This window comes from Cebidichthys violaceus, unplaced genomic scaffold (assembly GCF_023349555.1).
Source record: "Cebidichthys violaceus isolate CVI_PGR_0920_01 unplaced genomic scaffold, fCebVio1.0.p SCAF_14, whole genome shotgun sequence".
In the NCBI taxonomy this organism is placed as follows: domain Eukaryota; kingdom Metazoa; phylum Chordata; class Actinopteri; order Perciformes; family Stichaeidae; genus Cebidichthys; species Cebidichthys violaceus.
The window spans coordinates 14,314,759-14,336,831 of record NW_027176307.1 but is presented as its reverse complement, the minus strand read 5'-3'; the positions used below and the strand labels follow the sequence as shown (position 1 = coordinate 14,336,831).

The window sequence follows — 22,073 nt, the reverse complement described above, 5'->3', positions numbered from 1 at the left end:
GCTTGTGAACTTTTTTGTTAAAACTTGTGAACATTTTTGTGACAAATTGTGAACATTTTTGTGACAAATTGTCCTTTTCGTCCTCTTCTTCCTGTCCAGCCGGTATCCGTGGAGACGCCTCAGGGTGGCGTCTACGACGGCAAGAGGCTGAGCGGTAAAAGAGTGAGTCTGCTTCTTATGCTTAACTAGAGAAACTTCATCGTGTCGATTTCCGTCTGCGCGCCACAGTGAACGTCACCAAAACACCGAAGTCGTTTTCGTTTGTAGATCACAGGCGTTTCTATCCTGAGAGCAGGAGAGACGATGGAGCAGGCTCTGATGGCCGTGTGCAAAGACATCCGACTGGGAAAGATCCTCATCCAGACCAACCACGACACCGGGGAACCAGAGGTACGGGGATCCTGTCGCATAATAATAAACTTTATTTAAACAGGAAGAAATGACAAACAATGACAAAAAAACCCCTGATTTCTTGCAGGGATTTAATGATTTTTGCCGACTGATCGATATTTGGTGTGCTGTCTTGCCTCCGTTCCTTTAGCTCCACTACCTCCGTCTGCCCAAAGACATCAGCGAGGACTACGTCATCCTGATGGACAGCACCGTGTCCACCGGAGCTGCCGCTCTCATGGCCGTCAGAGTGCTGCTGGTAGGTCAACGTCTTTACGGCTTTGAGTCCAGAACGTTCCCTCGGTGGCGTGCTGAAGTGGAGACCCGTCCGTGAGGATCGTCACTCTTTGATATGCTTCCTCTCCTCTGAAGGACCACGACGTAGCGGAGGACAAGATCTTCCTGTTGTCCCTGCTGATGGCGGAGATGGGCGTCCACTCGGTGGCCTACGCCTTCCCTGAAGTCCGCATCATCACCACCGCCGTGGACAAGGAGGTCAACGATCAGTTCCACATCATACCAGGCATCGGTGAGGAGGTCTCCTGTTCCCTCATCTGCTTCTGTAGTTCCTCACATGCAGGGTCTGAAGTTAGACACGTGGTGTTTATCATGTTCTTAAAAATAGTGTTTCTTTAGAGTCACTGTGAGGAACTATGATCTGGTTCTGAACCAGTCTCTGTTTAGTCCTGATCCTCTATCAGACCTCCATCAGTACAGAGACCATCAGAGAGAAGATGGTCTGTTTCTAGAGTTATTTTTAATTAGTTATTAGTTATTCTCTAAAAACCTAATCTACCTGCTTTTCATCTTCTCTTTGTTTCCAAAGGTAATTTCGGAGACCGTTACTTCGGCACCGATGCTCCGTCGGACTGGTGTGAAAGCGATGAAGGGATGGACTTCTGAAGAGCGAGGAGGGTCGTTACAGAAGCGCAAAGAGAGGCGACGCTGTAACGAAACCGCTTCCTGTTCAGGCGAGCAGAGCGGAGTCCAACGCTCGGGTCAGCGGAGATCTCCCGCCGGGTGCCGAAGTTTACAGAAAGTTTAAATCGCTGCTGAGGAGATTCAGTCTGAGCGACGCTCAGTTTGAATCTCCGTTGAACTGCAGTGCTATGAAGACGTGCGACCCGCTTCACATTCCAATCGGCTACAGTCTGATCATTTGTTTTTGCATAAAAACAAGACGTCGGTCTGTTTCCCAGGTTACAGCTCTGCTCTGCACCGTCAACAACACATTCACACGTGAACAAGAAGACTGAAGAGGAAACATTCACACACTCTCCCTCATCTTCAGCTGCTCGTGTTTGTTGCGTTCTCAGACCGAATGACACCGTGTGTCACATCTACTCACACGTCTCTACGTTTATTAATGTTTGTATTTATTTATTTGTGTCGATTGAAGGGATTCTTCTTCTTCTTCTATTTGTTTTTTTTGCGTTACGTCGCGCCCTTTTATCCAAGTCCACACGAGCGATATGTTTAATCCGTAATACTAATTTATTATTTTGTATTAATAATCTGAATCGGTAGAGTAACTTATGATGTACTGGAGTAAAAAGTACCACAGTGGCTTTCAGTTGCATGACGTTACGTAAGAACAGTGTTTTAATAATAAACGTATGGATCAGCTGTTAAGGCTTTTAATGACCATGAGGAAAGTGGTTTACGTCCAGCTGTGTTTGACGGAACATCACAACTACAATGACTTTAATTTGTACTGTACGACTCCACTACTAACTCTGTTTGTGGACGCTTGTTGCCTCACATTAAGGGTTTACATGAAGTGCAAATGTGCCGACCGACGAACCTTTGCCACGCTTTTTATCGGTGAAACTAAGAACACTCAGTTGTGTCGTGGCGCTCGAGTAAAGTCACCAGTTACACCTGTGAACATGTTCTTTGTGAGAATAATCTGTTGGTTTGTACAGAATAAAAAATATCAGCTTAAAATAACTTGTAGATGTGGTGGTTTTTATTGCGTGTTGTACTGGGTTTCCCCACAGGAGGGCAGCAGATGACAACATGTTCTGTTTACTGCAGGAGCGACACTCACTGCAGTCCTCACGCTGCCTTCCTGGTCTGTAGGAAATAAAAGCTTTCACTTTGTGTGCTGTCCATTTAGGAGCAAGAAAAGAGCTGAAATAACGACGTGACTGTACATGTTTTACTTGTACAAGAAGAAAGACTGCATATGAATATAAAATACATATTTTAAATGTAATAATGAGTATGAATGTCCACTAGGTGGCACTGTGAGATTTGAGGCTAACAATTGTCTTTGTAAAAGACTTATCTATCGACCTGTATTAATGACAATGGTAATAATTATTTATTATTAATACTAATATAGAAGCTGTGTCTGATAGAGAAGTCTAAAATAAACTTAACATGTTTAGTTTCTGTCGGCTTTATCGGGGCTGGAGAAGCAGCTTAACTTTATTTGATATTTATTTTATTAATAACTAAAAGTAATAAACACATTTATTTAGAGAATATGTAGTGGCCATTTGTCCGATAAGTCAAAAAACAAACGGCCACCAATGCAGCGTGGGTTTGTGGTTTACACAGGCAAAAGAGTTCATGGTCCGTCTTGTTCATTTAGAAAACCAAAACAATTCCATTACATTTGTTCAATTAAATTTATTTTTGTATAGTTCAAAATCACAAATCAGCCTCAGAGGGCTTTACAATCTGTACACATGCGACATCCTCTGTCCCGGGACCCTCACATCAGAACAGGAAGAACTCCCCCAAAAAACCCCTTTAACGGGGAAGAAAAGAGGGAGAGACCTGAGGGAGAGACACAGAGGAGGGACCCTCTATCAGGATGGACAGAGGTGTGAAAGATGACATGTGTACAGAACACATTCTATGTAAGTGACAGAACCACGGCAGGAGAACCATGAGCTGAAGATCAAGACCCTGAGAGACGGAGAGAGACAGCAAAGAGAACACAGGACACACATAAAGATAAAGATGTCATAGTATGTCATAGGAAATAATGAAAATTCATACAAATAGTATGGTATGCAATAAAATGATAGGACTAGAAATGTCAGAGTTTAGTAAAATAGTAAATTACTCCTGTTGTGTTAAGGCTCTCCAGAAACCAAGGATCACAAACCCGATAAAGCTTTTTAGACTGTTAGTCTCAGGTGTACATTACTCCTGTTGTGTTTAGGCTCTCCAGAAACCAAGGATCACAAACCCGATAATGCTTTTTAGACTGTTAGTCTCAGGTGTACATTACTCCTGTTGTGTTTAGGCTCTCCAGAAACCAAGGATCACAAACCCGATAATGCTTTTTAGACTGTTAGTCTCAGGTGTACATTACTCCTGTTGTGTTAAGGCTCTCCAGAAACCAAGGATCACAAACCCGATAAAGCTTTTTAGACTGTTAGTCTCAGGTGTACATTACTCCTGTTGTGTTTAGGCTCTCCAGAAACCAAGGATCAAAAAACCCGATAATGCGTTTTAGATTATTAGTCTCAGGTGTACATTACTCCTATAGTGTTTAGGCTCTCCAGAAACCACGGATCACAAACCCGATATTGCTTTTTAGACTATTAGTCTCAGGTGAACATTACTCCTATTGTGTTTAGGCTCTCCAGAAACCACGGATCACAAACCCGATATTGCTTTTTAGACTATTAGTCTCAGGTGTACATTACTCCTATTGTGTTTAGGCTCTCCAGAAACCAAGGATCACCAACCTGAATGCTTAGTTCCCAGAACTAAAAAGTATAATTTAGTTTTTAAATAAGATTTGTAAATCTTAAATATCCAATTAATTAATTCAACAAGTCAAACTATCATCTAAGGTTGTAAGTCTTAAAAAATGCTAGCTTACCTGTAATGATTCTTCTACTGGCTCGGTTCACAAAAAAAGGATACATTTCCCTTTCTGTTTTTTTTTTTTTTTTTTGTTTCCTATTCTATACAAAATATTTACGACTGTGTGATTATAGATACTGTGACTCATTTGGGTAGAGAGGGTCCTCCGGTATCCACGACGTCCAGTGATTCCATCTTTGGTACTACCTGAGTGTTGAGAGCTTGAAGAAAATTTGTTACTTTGCACAAGACATATGGATAAATACATACGATAAATACAACATTCAACATTATAATTTTTTTGTCGATCAGCTGTTCAATCCAACGAACGTCGATCAGCTGTTGAATCCAACGAACGTCAATCAGCTGTTGAATCCAACGAACGTCGATCAGCTGTTGAATCCAACGAATGTCAATCAGCTGTTGGATCCAGCCGTCTTGAGCGTTCCTAGAGTACCTCGGTGAGATTGTCCTTCACCCTGTGTAGATACTAGATTTTCTTACCTCGTTATGATGTTATATTTCTGCGGCTTCCGTCTCTTCCATGGGGGGTTGGACACTTCCTCTGAGATCCGTGTTAGTCAGTAACTCTCTTTAGTTGAGGCTACCAGTAGATTTTCCGCATCAAAGCCATTCAGACATCAAAGCCAACCTGAAACCTGACGCGTTGACGTGATGACGAGTTACGCTCAGCGCATCGTCTCACTTCCGGTACAGAAACCACGGATCACAAACCTGATAATGTTTTTTAGACTATTAGTCTCAGGTGTACATTACTCCTATTGTGTTTAGGCTCTCCAGAAACCACGGATCACAAACCCGATATTGCTTTTTAGACTATTAGTCTCAGGTGTACATTACTCCTATTGTGTTTAGGCTCTCCAGAAACCACGGATCACAAACCCGATATTGCTTTTTAGACTATTAGTCTCAGGTGTACATTACTCCTATTGTGTTTAGGCTCTCCAGAAACCACGGATCACAAACCCGATAATGCTTTTTAGACTATTAGTCTCAGGTGTACATTACTCCTATTGTGTTTAGGCTCTCCAGAAACCACGGATCACAAACCCGATATTGCTTTTTAGACTATTAGTCTCAGGTGTACATTACTCCTATTGTGTTTAGGCTCTCCAGAAACCACAGATCACAAACCCGATATTGCTTTTTAGACTATTAGTCTCAGGTGAACATTACTCCTATTGTGTTTAGGCTCTCCAGAAACCACGAATCACAAACCCGATAATGCTTAGTTCCCAGAACTAAAAAGTATAATTTAGTTTTTTAAATAAGATTTGTAAATCTTAAATATCCAATTAATTAATTCAACAACTCAAACTATCATCTAAGGTTGTAAGTCTTAAATAAATACAACATTCAACATTATCATTTTTTTGTCGATCAGCTGTTGAATCCAACGACTGTTGATCAGCTGTTGGATCCAGCCGTTTTGAGCGTTCCTAGAGTACCTCGGTGAGATTGTCCTTCACCCTGTGTAGATACTAGATTTTCTTACCTCGTTATGATGTTATATTTCTGCGGCTTCCGTCTCTTCCATGGGGGGTTGGACACTTCCTCTGAGATCCGTGTTAGTCAGTAACTCTCTTTAGTTGAGGCTACCAGTAGATTTTCCGCATCAAAGCCATTCAGACATCAAAGCCAACCTGAAACCTGACGCGTTGACGTGATGACGAGTTACGCTCAGCGCATCGTCTCACTTCCGGTACAGAAACCACGGATCACAAACCCGATAATGCTTTTTAGACTATTAGTCTCAGGTGTACATTACTCCTATTGTGTTTAGGCTCTCCAGAAACCACGGATCACAAACCCGATAATGCTTTTTAGACTATTAGTCTCAGGTGTACATTACTCCTATTGTGTTTAGGCTCTCCAGAAACCACGGATCACAAACCCGATAATGCTTTTTAGACTATTAGTCTCAGGTGTACATTACTCCTATTGTGTTTAGGCTCTCCAGAAACCACGGATCACAAACCCGATATTGCGTTTTAGACTATTAGTCTCAGGTGAACATTACTCCTATTGTGTTTAGGCTCTCCAGAAACCAAGGATCACCAACCTGAATGCTTAGTTCCCAGAACTAAAAAGTATAATTTAGTTTTTAAATAAGATTTGTAAATCTTAAATATCCAATTAATTAATTCAACAACTCAAACTATCATCTAAGGTTGTAAGTCTTAAAAAATGCTAGCTTACCTGTAATGATTCTTCTACTGGCTCGGTTCACAAAAAAAGGATACATTTCCCTTTCTGTTTTTTTTTTGTTTTTTTGTTTCCTATTCTATACAAAATATTTACGACTGTGTGATTATAGATACTGTGACTCATTTGGGTAGAGAGGGTCCTCCGGTATCCACGACGTCCAGTGATTCCATCTTTGGTACTACCTGAGTGTTGAGAGCTTGAAGAAAATTTGTTACTTTGCACAAGACATATGGATAAATACATACGATAAATACAACATTCAACATTATAATTTTTTTGTCGATCAGCTGTTCAATCCAACGAACGTCGATCAGCTGTTGAATCCAACGAACGTCAATCAGCTGTTGAATCCAACGAACGTCGATCAGCTGTTGGATCCAGCCGTCTTGAGCGTTCCTAGAGTACCTCGGTGAGATTGTCCTTCACCCTGTGTAGATACTAGATTTTCATACCTCGTTATGATGTTATATTTCTGCGGCTTCCGTCTCTTCCGTGGGGGGTTGGACACTTCCTCTGAGATCCGTGTTAGTCAGTAACTCTCTTTAGTTGAGGCTACCAGTAGATTTTCCGCATCAAAGCCATTCAGACATCAAAGCCAACCTGAAACCTGACGCGTTGACGTGATGACGAGTTACGCTCAGCGCATCGTCTCACTTCCGGTACAGAAACCACGGATCACAAACCTGATAATGCTTTTTAGACTATTAGTCTCAGGTGTACATTACTCCTATTGTGTTTAGGTTCTCCAGAAACCACGGATCACAAACCCGATAATGTTTTTTAGACTATTAGTCTCAGGTGTACATTACTCCTATTGTGTTTAGGTTCTCCAGAAACCACGGATCACAAACCCGATAATGCTTTTTAGACTATTAGTCTCAGGTGTACATTACTCCTATTGTGTTTAGGTTCTCCAGAAACCACGGATCACAAACCCGATATTGCTTTTTAGACTATTAGTCTGAGGTGAACATTACTCCTATTGTGTTTAGGCTCTCCAGAGACCACGGATCACAAACCCGATAATGCTTTTTAGACTATTAGTCTCAGGTGTACATTACTCTTATTGTGTTTAGGCTTTCCAGAAACCACGGATCACAAACCCGATATTGCTTTTTAGACTATTAGTCTCAGGTGTACATTACTCCTATTGTGTTTAGGCTCTCCCGAAACCACGGATCACAAACCCGATAATGCTTAGTTCCCAGAACTAAAAAGTATAATTTAGTTTTTTAAATAAGATTTGTAAATCTTAAATATCCAATTAATTAATTCAACAACTCAAACTATCATCTAAGGTTGTAAGTCTTAAATAAATACAACATTCAACATTATCATTTTTTTGTCGATCAGCTGTTGAATCCAACGACTGTCGATCAGCTGTTGGATCCAGCCGTCTTGAGCGTTCCTAGAGTACCTCGGTGAGATTGTCCTTCACCCTGTGTAGATACTAGATTTTCTTACCTCGTTATGATGTTATATTTCTGCGGCTTCCGTCTCTTCCGTGGGGGGTTGGACACTTCCTCTGAGATCCGTGTTAGTCAGTAACTCTCTTTAGTTGAGGCTACCAGTAGATTTTCCGCATCAAAGCCATTCAGACATCAAAGCCAACCTGAAACCTGACGCGTTGACGTGATGACGAGTTACGCTCAGCGCATCGTCTCACTTCCGGTACAGAAACCACGGATCACAAACCTGATAATGCTTTTTAGACTATTAGTCTCAGGTGTACATTACTCCTATTGTGTTTAGGCTCTCCAGAAACCACGGATCACAAACCCGATAATGCTTTTTAGACTATTAGTCTCAGGTGTACATTACTCCTATTGTGTTTAGGCTCTCCAGAAACCACGGATCACAAACCCGATATTGCTTTTTAGACTATTAGTCTCAGGTGTACATTACTCCTATTGTGTTTAGGCTCTCCAGAAACCACGGATCACAAACCCGATAATGTTTTTTAGACTATTAGTCTCAGGTGTACATTACTCCTATTGTGTTTAGGCTCTCCAGAAACCAAGGATCACCAACCTGAATGCTTAGTTCCCAGAACTAAAAAGTATAATTTAGTTTTTAAATAAGATTTGTAAATCTTAAATATCCAATTAATTAATTCAACAACTCAAACTATCATCTAAGGTTGTAAGTCTTAAAAAATGCTAGCTTACCTGTAATGATTCTTCTACTGGCTCGGTTCACAAAAAAGGATACATTTCCCTTTCTGTTTTTTTTTTGTTTTTTTGTTTCCTATTCTATACAAAATATTTACGACTGTGTGATTATAGATACTGTGACTCATTTGGGTAGAGAGGGTCCTCCGGTATCCACGACGTCCAGTGATTCCATCTTTGGTACTACCTGAGTGTTGAGAGCTTGAAGAAAATTTCTTACTTTGCACAAGACATATGGATAAATACATACGATAAATACAACATTCAACATTATATTTTTTTTGTCGATCAGCTGTTCAATCCAACGAACGTCGATCAGCTGTTGAATCCAACGAATGTCAATCAGCTGTTGAATCCAACGAACGTCGATCAGCTGTTGGATCCAGCCGTCTTGAGCGTTCCTAGAGTACCTCGGTGAGATTGTCCTTCACCCTGTGTAGATACTAGATTTTCATACCTCGTTATGATGTTATATTTCTGCGGCTTCCGTCTCTTCCGTGGGGGGTTGGACACTTCCTCTGAGATCCGTGTTAGTCAGTAACTCTCTTTAGTTGAGGCTACCAGTAGATTTTCCGCATCAAAGCCATTCAGACATCAAAGCCAACCTGAAACCTGACGTGATGACGAGTTACGCTCAGCGCATCGTCTCACTTCCGGTCCAGAAACCACGGATCACAAACCCGATAATGTTTTTTAGACTATTAGTCTCAGGTGAACATTACTCCTATTGTGTTTAGGCTCTCCAGAAACCACGGATCACAAACCCGATATTGCTTTTTAGACTATTAGTCTCAGGTGTACATTACTCCTATTGTGTTTAGGCTCTCCAGAAACCACGGATCACAAACCCGATATTGCTTTTTAGACTATTAGTCTCAGGTGTACATTACTCCTATTGTGTTTAGGCTCTCCAGAAACCACGGATCACAAACCCGATATTGCTTTTTAGACTATTAGTCTCAGGTGAACATTACTCCTATTGTGTTTAGGCTCTCCAGAAACCACGGATCACAAACCCGATATTGCTTTTTAGATTATTAGTCTCAGGTGAACATTACTCCTATTGTGTTTAGGCTCTCCAGAAACCACGGATCACAAACCCGATAATGCTTTTTAGACTATTAGTCTCAGGTGAACATTACTCCTATTGTGTTTAGGCTCTCCAGAAACCACGGATCACAAACCCGATAATGCTTACTTCCCAGAACTAAACAGTATAATTTAGTTTTTTAAATAAGATTTGTAAATCTTAAATATCCAATTAAATAATTCAACAACTCAAACTATCATCTAAGGTTGTAAGTCTTAAAAAATGCTAGCTTACCTGTAATGATTCTTCTACTGGCTCGGTTCACAAAAAAAGGATACATTTCCCTTTCTGTTTTTTTTTTGTTTTTTTGTTTCCTATTCTATACAAAATATTTACGACTGTGTGATTATAGATACTGTGACTCATTTGGGTAGAGAGGGTCCTCCGGTATCCACGACGTCCAGTGATTCCATCTTTGGTACTACCTGAGTGTTGAGAGCTTGAAGAAAATTTCTTACTTTGCACAAGACATATGGATAAATACATACGATAAATACAACATTCAACATTATAATTTTTTTGTCGATCAGCTGTTCAATCCAACGAACGTCGATCAGCTGTTGAATCCAACGAATGTCAATCAGCTGTTGAATCCAACGAACGTTTATCAGCTGTTGGATCCAGCCGTCTTGAGCGTTCCTAGAGTACCTCGGTGAGATTGTCCTTCACCCTGTGTAGATACTAGATTTTCATACCTCGTTATGATGTTATATTTCTGCGGCTTCCGTCTCTTCCGTGGGGGGTTGGACACTTCCTCTGAGATCCGTGTTAGTCAGTAACTCTCTTTAGTTGAGGCTACCAGTAGATTTTCCGCATCAAAGCCATTCAGACATCAAAGCCAACCTGAAACCTGACGCGTTGACGTGATGACGAGTTACGCTCAGCGCATCGTCTCACTTCCGGTCCAGAAACCACGGATCACAAACCCGATAATGTTTTTTAGACTATTAGTCTCAGGTGAACATTACTCCTATTGTGTTTAGGCTCTCCAGAAACCACGGATCACAAACCTGATAATGTTTTTTAGACTATTAGTCTCAGGTGAACATTACTCCTATTGTGTTTAGGCTCTCCAGAAACCACGGATCACAAACCCGATAATGCTTACTTCCCAGAACTAAACAGTATAATTTAGTTTTTTAAATAAGATTTGTAAATCTTAAATATCCAATTAAATAATTCAACAACTCAAACTATCATCTAAGGTTGTAAGTCTTAAAAAATGCTAGCTTACCTGTAATGATTCTTCTACTGGCTCGGTTCACAAAAAAAGGATACATTTCCCTTTCTGTTTTTTTTTTGTTTTTTTGTTTCCTATTCTATACAAAATATTTACGACTGTGTGATTATAGATACTGTGACTCATTTGGGTAGAGAGGGTCCTCCGGTATCCACGACGTCCAGTGATTCCATCTTTGGTACTACCTGAGTGTTGAGAGCTTGAAGAAAATTTCTTACTTTGCACAAGACATATGGATAAATACATACGATAAATACAACATTCAACATTATAATTTTTTTGTCGATCAGCTGTTCAATCCAACGAACGTCGATCAGCTGTTGAATCCAACGAATGTCAATCAGCTGTTGAATCCAACGAACGTTTATCAGCTGTTGGATCCAGCCGTCTTGAGCGTTCCTAGAGTACCTCGGTGAGATTGTCCTTCACCCTGTGTAGATACTAGATTTTCATACCTCGTTATGATGTTATATTTCTGCGGCTTCCGTCTCTTCCGTGGGGGGTTGGACACTTCCTCTGAGATCCGTGTTAGTCAGTAACTCTCTTTAGTTGAGGCTACCAGTAGATTTTCCGCATCAAAGCCATTCAGACATCAAAGCCAACCTGAAACCTGACGCGTTGACGTGATGACGAGTTACGCTCAGCGCATCGTCTCACTTCCGGTCCAGAAACCACGGATCACAAACCCGATAATGTTTTTTAGACTATTAGTCTCAGGTGAACATTACTCCTATTGTGTTTAGGCTCTCCAGAAACCACGGATCACAAACCCGATATTGCTTTTTAGATTATTAGTCTCAGGTGTACATTACTCCTATTGTGTTTAGGCTCTCCAGAAACCACAGATCACAAACCCGATAATGCTTTTTAGACTATTAGTCCCAGGTGTACATTACTCTTAGTGTGTTTAGGCTCTCCAGAAACCACGGATCACAAACCCGATAATGCTTTTTAGACTATTAGTCTCAGGTGTACATTACTCCTATTGTGTTTAGGCTCTCCAGAAACCACAGATCACAAACCCGATAATGCTTTTTAGACTATTAGTCTCAGGTGTACATTACTCCTATTGTGTTTAGGCTCTCCAGAAACCACGGATCACAAACCCGATATTGCTTTTTAGACTATTAGTCTCAGGTGTACATTACTCCTATTGTGTTTAGGCTCTCCAGAGACCACGGATCACAAACCCGATAATGATTTTTAGACTATTAGTCTCAGGTGTACATTACTCCTATTGTGTTTAGGCTCTCCAGAAACCACGGATCACAAACCCGATAATGCTTAGTTCCCAGAACTAAACAGTATAATTTAGTTTTTTAAATAAGATTTGTAAATCTTAAATATCCAATTAATTAATTCAACAACTCAAACTATCATCTAAGGTTGTAAGTCTTAAATAAATACAACATTCAACATTATCATTTTTTTGTCGATCAGCTGTTGAATCCAACGACTGTTGATCAGCTGTTGGATCCAGCCGTCTTGAGCGTTCCTAGAGTACCTCGGTGAGATTGTCCTTCACCCTGTGTAGATACTAGATTTTCTTACCTCGTTATGATGTTATATTTCTGCGGCTTCCGTCTCTTCCGTGGGGGGTTGGACACTTCCTCTGAGATCCGTGTTAGTCAGTAACTCTCTTTAGTTGAGGCTACCAGTAGATTTTCCGCATCAAAGCCATTCAGACATCAAAGCCAACCTGAAACCTGACGCGTTGACGTGATGACGAGTTACGCTCAGCGCATCGTCTCACTTCCGGTACAGAAACCACGGATCACAAACCTGATAATGCTTTTTAGACTATTAGTCTCAGGTGTACATTACTCCTATTGTGTTTAGGCTCTCCAGAAACCACGGATCACAAACCCGATAATGCTTTTTAGACTATTAGTCTCAGGTGAACATTACTCCTATTGTGTTTAGGCTCTCCAGAAACCACGGATCACAAACCCGATAATGCTTTTTAGACTATTAGTCTCAGGTGAACATTACTCCTATTGTGTTTAGGCTCTCCAGAAACCACGGATCACAAACCCGATAATGCTTACTTCCCAGAACTAAACAGTATAATTTAGTTTTTTAAATAAGATTTGTAAATCTTAAATATCCAATTAATTAATTCAACAACTCAAACTATCATCTAAGGTTGTAAGTCTTAAAAAATGCTAGCTTACCTGTAATGATTCTTCTACTGGCTCGGTTCACAAAAAAAGGATACATTTCCCTTTCTGTTTTTTTTTTGTTTTTTTGTTTCCTATTCTATACAAAATATTTACGACTGTGTGATTATAGATACTGTGACTCATTTGGGTAGAGAGGGTCCTCCGGTATCCACGACGTCCAGTGATTCCATCTTTGGTACTACCTGAGTGTTGAGAGCTTGAAGAAAATTTCTTACTTTGCACAAGACATATGGATAAATACATACGATAAATACAACATTCAACATTATAATTTTTTTGTCGATCAGCTGTTCAATCCAACGAACGTCGATCAGCTGTTGAATCCAACGAATGTCAATCAGCTGTTGAATCCAACGAACGTTTATCAGCTGTTGGATCCAGCCGTCTTGAGCGTTCCTAGAGTACCTCGGTGAGATTGTCCTTCACCCTGTGTAGATACTAGATTTTCATACCTCGTTATGATGTTATATTTCTGCGGCTTCCGTCTCTTCCGTGGGGGGTTGGACACTTCCTCTGAGATCCGTGTTAGTCAGTAACTCTCTTTAGTTGAGGCTACCAGTAGATTTTCCGCATCAAAGCCATTCAGACATCAAAGCCAACCTGAAACCTGACGCGTTGACGTGACGACGAGTTACGCTCAGCGCATCGTCTCACTTCCGGTCCAGAAACCACGGATCACAAACCCGATAATGTTTTTTAGACTATTAGTCTCAGGTGAACATTACTCCTATTGTGTTTAGGCTCTCCAGAAACCACGGATCACAAACCCGATATTGCTTTTTAGATTATTAGTCTCAGGTGTACATTACTCCTATTGTGTTTAGGCTCTCCAGAGACCATGGATCACAAACCCGATAATGCTTTTTAGACTATTAGTCCCAGGTGTACATTACTCTTAGTGTGTTTAGGCTCTCCAGAAACCACGGATCACAAACCCGATAATGCTTTTTAGACTATTAGTCTCAGGTGTACATTACTCCTATTGTGTTTAGGCTCTCCAGAAACCACGGATCACAAACCCGATAATGCTTAGTTCCCAGAACTAAAAAGTATAATTTAGTTTTTTAAATAAGGTTTGTAAATCTTAAATATCCAATTAATTAATTCAACAACTCAAACTATCATCTAAGGTTGTAAGTCTTAAATAAATACAACATTCAACATTATCATTTTTTTGTCGATCAGCTGTTGAATCCAACGACTGTTGATCAGCTGTTGGATCCAGCCGTCTTGAGCGTTCCTAGAGTACCTCGGTGAGATTGTCCTTCACCCTGTGTAGATACTAGATTTTCTTACCTCGTTATGATGTTATATTTCTGCGGCTTCCGTCTCTTCCGTGGGGGGTTGGACACTTCCTCTGAGATCCGTGTTAGTCAGTAACTCTCTTTAGTTGAGGCTACCAGTAGATTTTCCGCATCAAAGCCATTCAGACATCAAAGCCAACCTGAAACCTGACGCGTTGACGTGATGACGAGTTACGCTCAGCGCATCGTCTCACTTCCGGTACAGAAACCACGGATCACAAACCCGATAATGCTTTTTAGACTATTAGTCTCAGGTGTACATTACTCCTATTGTGTTTAGGCTCTCCAGAAACCACGGATCACAAACCCGATAATGCTTTTTAGACTATTAGTCTCAGGTGTACATTACTCCTATTGTGTTTAGGCTCTCCAGAAACCACGGATCACAAACCCGATATTTCTTTTTAGACTATTAGTCTCAGGTGTACATTACTCCTATTGTGTTTAGGCTCTCCAGAGACCACGGATCACAAACCCGATAATGATTTTTAGACTATTAGTCTCAGGTGTACATTACTCCTATTGTGTTTAGGCTCTCCAGAAACCACGGATCACAAACCCGATAATGCTTAGTTCCCAGAACTAAACAGTATAATTTAGTTTTTTAAATAAGATTTGTAAATCTTAAATATCCAATTAATTAATTCAACAACTCAAACTATCATCTAAGGTTGTAAGTCTTAAATAAATACAACATTCAACATTATCATTTTTTTGTCGATCAGCTGTTGAATCCAACGACTGTTGATCAGCTGTTGGATCCAGCCGTCTTGAGCGTTCCTAGAGTACCTCGGTGAGATTGTCCTTCACCCTGTGTAGATACTAGATTTTCTTACCTCGTTATGATGTTATATTTCTGCGGCTTCCGTCTCTTCCGTGGGGGGTTGGACACTTCCTCTGAGATCCGTGTTAGTCAGTAACTCTCTTTAGTTGAGGCTACCAGTAGATTTTCCGCATCAAAGCCATTCAGACATCAAAGCCAACCTGAAACCTGACGCGTTGACGTGATGACGAGTTACGCTCAGCGCATCGTCTCACTTCCGGTACAGAAACCACGGATCACAAACCTGATAATGCTTTTTAGACTATTAGTCTCAGGTGTACATTACTCCTATTGTGTTTAGGCTCTCCAGAAACCACGGATCACAAACCCGATAATGCTTTTTAGACTATTAGTCTCAGGTGTACATTACTCCTATTGTGTTTAGGCTCTCCAGAAACCACGGATCACAAACCCGATAATGCTTTTTAGACTATTAGTCTCAGGTGTACATTACTCCTATTGTGTTTAGGCTCTCCAGAAACCACGGATCACAAACCCGATAATGCTTTTTAGACTATTAGTCTCAGGTGAACATTACTCCTATTGTGTTTAGGCTCTCCAGAGACCACGGATCACAAACCCGATAATGCTTTTTAGACTATTAGTCTCAGGTGTACATTACTCCTATTGTGTTTAGGCTCTCCAGAAACCACGGATCACAAACCCGATAATGCTTAGTTCCTAGAACTAAACAGTATAATTTAGTTTTTTAAATAAGATTTGTAAATCTTAAATATCCAATTAATTAATTCAACAACTCAAACTATCATCTAAGGTTGTAAGTCTTAAATAAATACAACATTCAACATTATCATTTTTTTGTCGATCAGCTGTTGAATCCAACGACTGTTGATCAGCTGTTGGATCCAGCCGTCTTGAGCGTTCCTAGAGTACCTCGGTGAGATTGTCCTTCACCCTGTGTAGATACTAGATTTTCTTACTTCGTTATGATGTTATATTTCTGCGGCTTCCGTCTCTTCCGTGGGGGGTTGGACACTTCCTCTGAGATCCGTGTTAGTCAGTAACTCTCTTTAGTTGAGGCTACCAGTAGATTTTCCGCATCAAAGCCATTCAGACATCAAAGCCAACCTGAAACCTGACGCGTTGACGTGATGACGAGTTACGCTCAGCGCATCGTCTCACTTCCGGTACAGAAACCACGGATCACAAACCTGATAATGCTTTTTAGACTATTAGTCTCAGGTGTACATTACTCCTATTGTGTTTAGGCTCTCCATAACCACGGATCACAAACCCGATAATGCTTTTTAGACTATTAGTCTCAGGTGTACATTACTCCTATTGTGTTTAGGCTCTCCAGAAACCACAGATCACAAACCCGATAATGCTTTTTAGACTATTAGTTTCAGGTGTACATTACTCCTATTGTGTTTAGGCTCTCCAGAAACCACGGATCACAAACCCGATATTGCTTTTTAGACTATTAGTCTCAGGTGAACATTACTCCTATTGTGTTTAGGCTCTCCAGAAACCAAGGATCACCAACCTGAATGCTTAGTTCCCAGAACTAAAAAGTATAATTTAGTTTTTAAATAAGATTTGTAAATCTTAAATATCCAATTAATTAATTCAACAACTCAAACTATCATCTAAGGTTGTAAGTCTTAAAAAATGCTAGCTTACCTGTAATGATTCTTCTACTGGCTCGGTTCACAAAAAAAGGATACATTTCCCTTTCTGTTTTTTTTTTGTTTTTTTGTTTCCTATTCTATACAAAATATTTACGACTGTGTGATTATAGATACTGTGACTCATTTGGGTAGAGAGGGTCCTCCGGTATCCACGACGTCCAGTGATTCCATCTTTGGTACTACCTGAGTGTTGAGAGCTTGAAGAAAATTTGTTACTTTGCACAAGACATATGGATAAATACATACGATAAATACAACATTCAACATTATAATTTTTTTGTCGATCAGCTGTTCAATCCAACGAACGTCAATCAGCTGTTGAATCCAACGAACGTCGATCAGCTGTTGGATCCAGCCGTTTTGAGCGTTCCTAGAGTACCTCGGTGAGATTGTCCTTCACCCTGTGTAGATACTAGATTTTCTTACCTCGTTATGATGTTATATTTCTGCGGCTTCCGTCTCTTCCGTGGGGGGTTGGACACTTCCTCTGAGATCCGTGTTAGTCAGTAACTCTCTTTAGTTGAGGCTACCAGTAGATTTTCCGCATCAAAGCCATTCAGACATCAAAGCCAACCTGAAACCTGACGCGTTGACGTGATGACGAGTTACGCTCAGCGCATCGTCTCACTTCCGGTCCAGAAACCAAGGATCACAAACCTGATAATGCTTTTTAGACTATTAGTCTCAGGTGTACATTACTCCTATTGTGTTTAGGCTCTCCAGAAACCACGGATCACAAACCCGATAATGTTTTTTAGACTATTAGTCTCAGGTGAACATTACTCCTATTGTGTTTAGGCTCTCCAGAGACCACGGATCACAAACCCGATAATGCTTTTTAGACTATTAGTCTCAGGTGTACATTACTCTTATTGTGTTTAGGCTCTCCAGAAACCACGGATCACAAACCCTATATTGCTTTTTAGACTATTAGTCTCAGATGTACATTACTCCTATTGTGTTTAGGCTCTCCAGAAACCACGGATCACAAACCCGATAATGCTTAGTTCCCAGAACTAAAAAGTATAATTTAGTTTTTTAAATAAGATTTGTAAATCTTAAATATCCAATTAATTAATTCAACAACTCAAACTATCATCTAAGGTTGTAAGTCTTAAATAAATACAACATTCAACATTATCATTTTTTTGTCGATCAGCTGTTGGATCCAGCCGTTTTGAGCGTTCCTAGAGTACCTCGGTGAGATTGTCCTTCACCCTGTGTAGATACTAGATTTTCTTACCTCGTTATGATGTTATATTTCTGCGGCTTCCGTCTCTTCCGTGGGGGGTTGGACACTTCCTCTGAGATCCGTGTTAGTCAGTAACTCTCTTTAGTTGAGGCTACCAGTAGATTTTCCGCATCAAAGCCATTCAGACATCAAAGCCAACCTGAAACCTGACGCGTTGACGTGATGACGAGTTACGCTCAGCGCATCGTCTCACTTCCGGTACAGAAACCACGGATCACAAACCTGATAAGGCTTTTTAGACTATTAGTCTCAGGTGAACATTACTCCTATTGTGTTTAGGCTCTTCAGAAACCACGGATCACAAACCCGATAATGCTTTTTAGACTATTAGTCTCAGGTGTACATTACTCCTATTGTGTTTAGGCTCTCCAGAAACCACGGATCACAAACCCGATAATGCTTTTTAGACTATTAGTCTCAGGTGTACATTACTCCTATTGTGTTTAGGCTCTCCAGAAACCACGGATCACAAACCCGATAATGCTTTTTAGACTATTAGTCTCAGGTGAACATTACTCCTATTGTGTTTAGGCTCTCCAGAAACCACGGATCACAAACCCGATAATGCTTTTTAGACTATTAGTCTCAGGTGTACATTACTCCTATTGTGTTTAGGCTCTCCAGAAAACACGGATCACAAGCCCGATATTGCTTTTTAGACCATTAGTCTCAGGTGTACATTACTCTTATTGTGTTTAGTCTCTCCAGAAACCAAGGATCACAAACCCGATAATGCTTTTTAGACTATTAGTCTCAGGTGTACATTACTCCTATTGTGTTTAGGCTCTCCAGAAACCACGGATCACAAACCCGATAATGTTTTTTAGACTATTAGTCTCAGGTGTACATTACTCCTATTGTGTTTAGGCTCTCCAGAAACCACGGATCACAAACCCGATAATGCTTTTTAGACTATTAGTCTCAGTGTACATTTCTCCTATTGTGTTTAGGCTCTCCAGAAACCACGGATCACAAACCCGATAATGCTTAGTTCCCAGAACTAAAAAGTATAATTTAGTTTTTTAAATAAGATTTGTAAATCTTAAATATCCAATTAATTAATTCAACAACTCAAACTATCATCTAAGGTTGTAAGTCTTAAATAAATACAACATTCAACATTATCATTTTTTTGTCGATCAGCTGTTGAATCCAACGACTGTCGATCAGCTGTTGGATCCAGCCGTCTTGAGCGTTCCTAGAGTACCTCGGTGAGATTGTCCTTCACCCTGTGTAGATACTAGATTTTCTTACCTCGTTATGATGTTATATTTCTGCGGCTTCCGTCTCTTCCGTGGGGGGTTGGACACTTCCTCTGAGATCCGTGTTAGTCAGTAACTCTCTTTAGTTGAGGCTACCAGTAGATTTTCCGCATCAAAGCCATTCAGACATCAAAGCCAACCTGAAACCTGACGCGTTGACGTGATGACGAGTTACGCTCAGCGCATCGTCTCACTTCCGGTACAGAAGACACGGATCACAAACCTGATAATGCTTTTTAGACTATTAGTCTCAGGTGAACATTACTCCTATTGTGTTTAGGCTCTCCAGAGACCACGGATCACAAACCCGATAATGCTTTTTAGACTATTAGTCTCAGGTGTACATTACTCCTATTGTGTTTAGGCTCTCCAGAAACCACGGATCACAAACCCGATAATGCTTTTTAGACTATTAGTCTCAGTGTACATTTCTCCTATTGTGTTTAGGCTCTCCAGAAACCACGGATCACAAACCCGATAATGCTTTTTAGACTATTAGTCTCAGTGTACATTTCTCCTATTGTGTTTAGGCTCTCCAGAAACCAAGGATCACCAACCTGAATGCTTAGTTCCCAGAACTAAAAAGTATAATTTAGTTTTTAAATAAGATTTGTAAATCTTAAATATCCAATTAATTAATTCAACAACTCAAACTATCATCTAAGGTTGTAAGTCTTAAAAAATGCTAGCTTACCTGTAATGATTCTTCTACTGGCTCGGTTCACAAAAAAAGGATACATTTCCCTTTCTGTTTTTTTTTTGTTTTTTTGTTTCCTATTCTATACAAAATATTTACGACTGTGTGATTATAGATACTGTGACTCATTTGGGTAGAGAGGGTCCTCCGGTATCCACGACGTCCAGTGATTCCATCTTTGGTACTACCTGAGTGTTGAGAGCTTGAAGAAAATTTGTTACTTTGCACAAGACATATGGATAAATACATACGATAAATACAACATTCAACATTATAATTTTTTTGTCGATCAGCTGTTCAATCCAACGAACGTCGATCAGCTGTTGAATCCAACGAACGTCGATCAGCTGTTGGATCCAGCCGTCTTGAGCGTTCCTAGAGTACCTCGGTGAGATTGTCCTTCACCCTGTGTAGATACTAGATTTTCATACCTCGTTATGATGTTATATTTCTGCGGCTTCCGTCTCTTCCGTGGGGGGTTGGACACTTCCTCTGAGATCCGTGTTAGTCAGTAACTCTCTTTAGTTGAGGCTACCAGTAGATTTTCCGCATCAAAGCCATTCAGACATCAAAGCCAACCTGAAACCTGACGCGTTGACGTGACGACGAGTTACGCTCAGCGCATCGTCTCACTTCCGGTCCAGAAACCAAGGATCACAAACCCGATAATGTTTTTTAGACTATTAGTCTCAGGTGTACATTACTCCTGTTGTGTTTAGGCTCTCCAGAAACCACGGATCACAAACCCGATAATGCTTTTTAGACTATTAGTCTCAGGTGTACATTACTCCTATTGTGTTTAGGCTCTCCAGAAACCACGAATCACAAACCCGATAATGCTTTTTAGACTATTAGTCTCAGGTGTACATTACTCCTATTGTGTTTAGGCTCTCCAGAAACCACGGATCACAAACCCGATAATGCTTAGTTCCCAGAACTAAAAAGTATAATTTAGTTTTTTAAATAAGATTTGTAAATCTTAAATATCCAATTAATTAATTCAACAACTCAAACTATCATCTAAGGTTGTAAGTCTTAAAAAATGCTAGCTTACCTGTAATGATTCTTCTACTGGCTCGGTTCACAAAAAAAGGATACATTTCCCTTTCTGTTTTTTTTTTGTTTTTTTGTTTCCTATTCTATACAAAATATTTACGACTGTGTGATTATAGATACTGTGACTCATTTGGGTAGAGAGGGTCCTCCGGTATCCACGACGTCCAGTGATTCCATCTTTGGTACTACCTGAGTGTTGAGAGCTTGAAGAAAATTTCTTACTTTGCACAAGACATATGGATAAATACATACGATAAATACAACATTCAACATTATAATTTTTTTGTCGATCAGCTGTTCAATCCAACGAACGTCGATCAGCTGTTGAGTCCAACGAACGTCAATCAGCTGTTGAATCCAACGAACGTCGATCAGCTGTTGGATCCAGCCGTTTTGAGCGTTCCTAGAGTACCTCGGTGAGATTATCCTTCACCCTGTGTAGATACTAGATTTTCTTACCTCGTTATGATGTTATATTTCTGCGGCTTCCGTCTCTTCCGTGGGGGGTTGGACACTTCCTCTGAGATCCGTGTTAGTCAGTAACTCTCTTTAGTTGAGGCTACCAGTAGATTTTCCGCATCAAAGCCATTCAGACATCAAAGCCAACCTGAAACCTGACGCGTTGACGTGATGACGAGTTACGCTCAGCGCATCGTCTCACTTCCGGTCGACGGCGTGTCTGTCGTCCGATACTTTCGAGGCGTTAAGCTGCTGAAGCAAAGTGCTCAGAAGATGTTGGTTCTCTTTGGATCCACCTACACCTGTGAACAAACGTTCATTCAACGTTGTACATCTTTTGCACTGAAGATGTATCTGCCATAGAATAGCAGTTAAAAAAAAAGTCAGTTTCGTACCGTATTTTTCGGACTATAAGGCGCACCGGATTATAAGGC

At 40.4% G+C, this 22,073-nt stretch overlaps 1 protein-coding gene across 2 annotated transcripts in view; it reads left to right on the top strand.

Annotated features, from left to right (window-relative positions):
• The window catches only part of si:ch211-243j20.2 (uridine-cytidine kinase-like 1), a 13,014-nt gene extending 10,690 nt beyond the window's left edge, over positions 1-2,324 (top strand). For both annotated transcript variants that reach the window (XM_068709037.1, XM_068709036.1), the window contains exons 11-15: positions 100-162; positions 268-390; positions 542-649; positions 763-919; positions 1,217-2,324. In XM_068709037.1, the coding sequence (XP_068565138.1) occupies positions 100-162; positions 268-390; positions 542-649; positions 763-919; positions 1,217-1,293 (528 nt within the window). In that variant the 3' untranslated portion in view covers positions 1,294-2,324. The remainder of the gene's footprint in view (positions 1-99; positions 163-267; positions 391-541; positions 650-762; positions 920-1,216) is intronic.
• Positions 2,325-22,073: the final 19,749 nt, after the last annotated feature.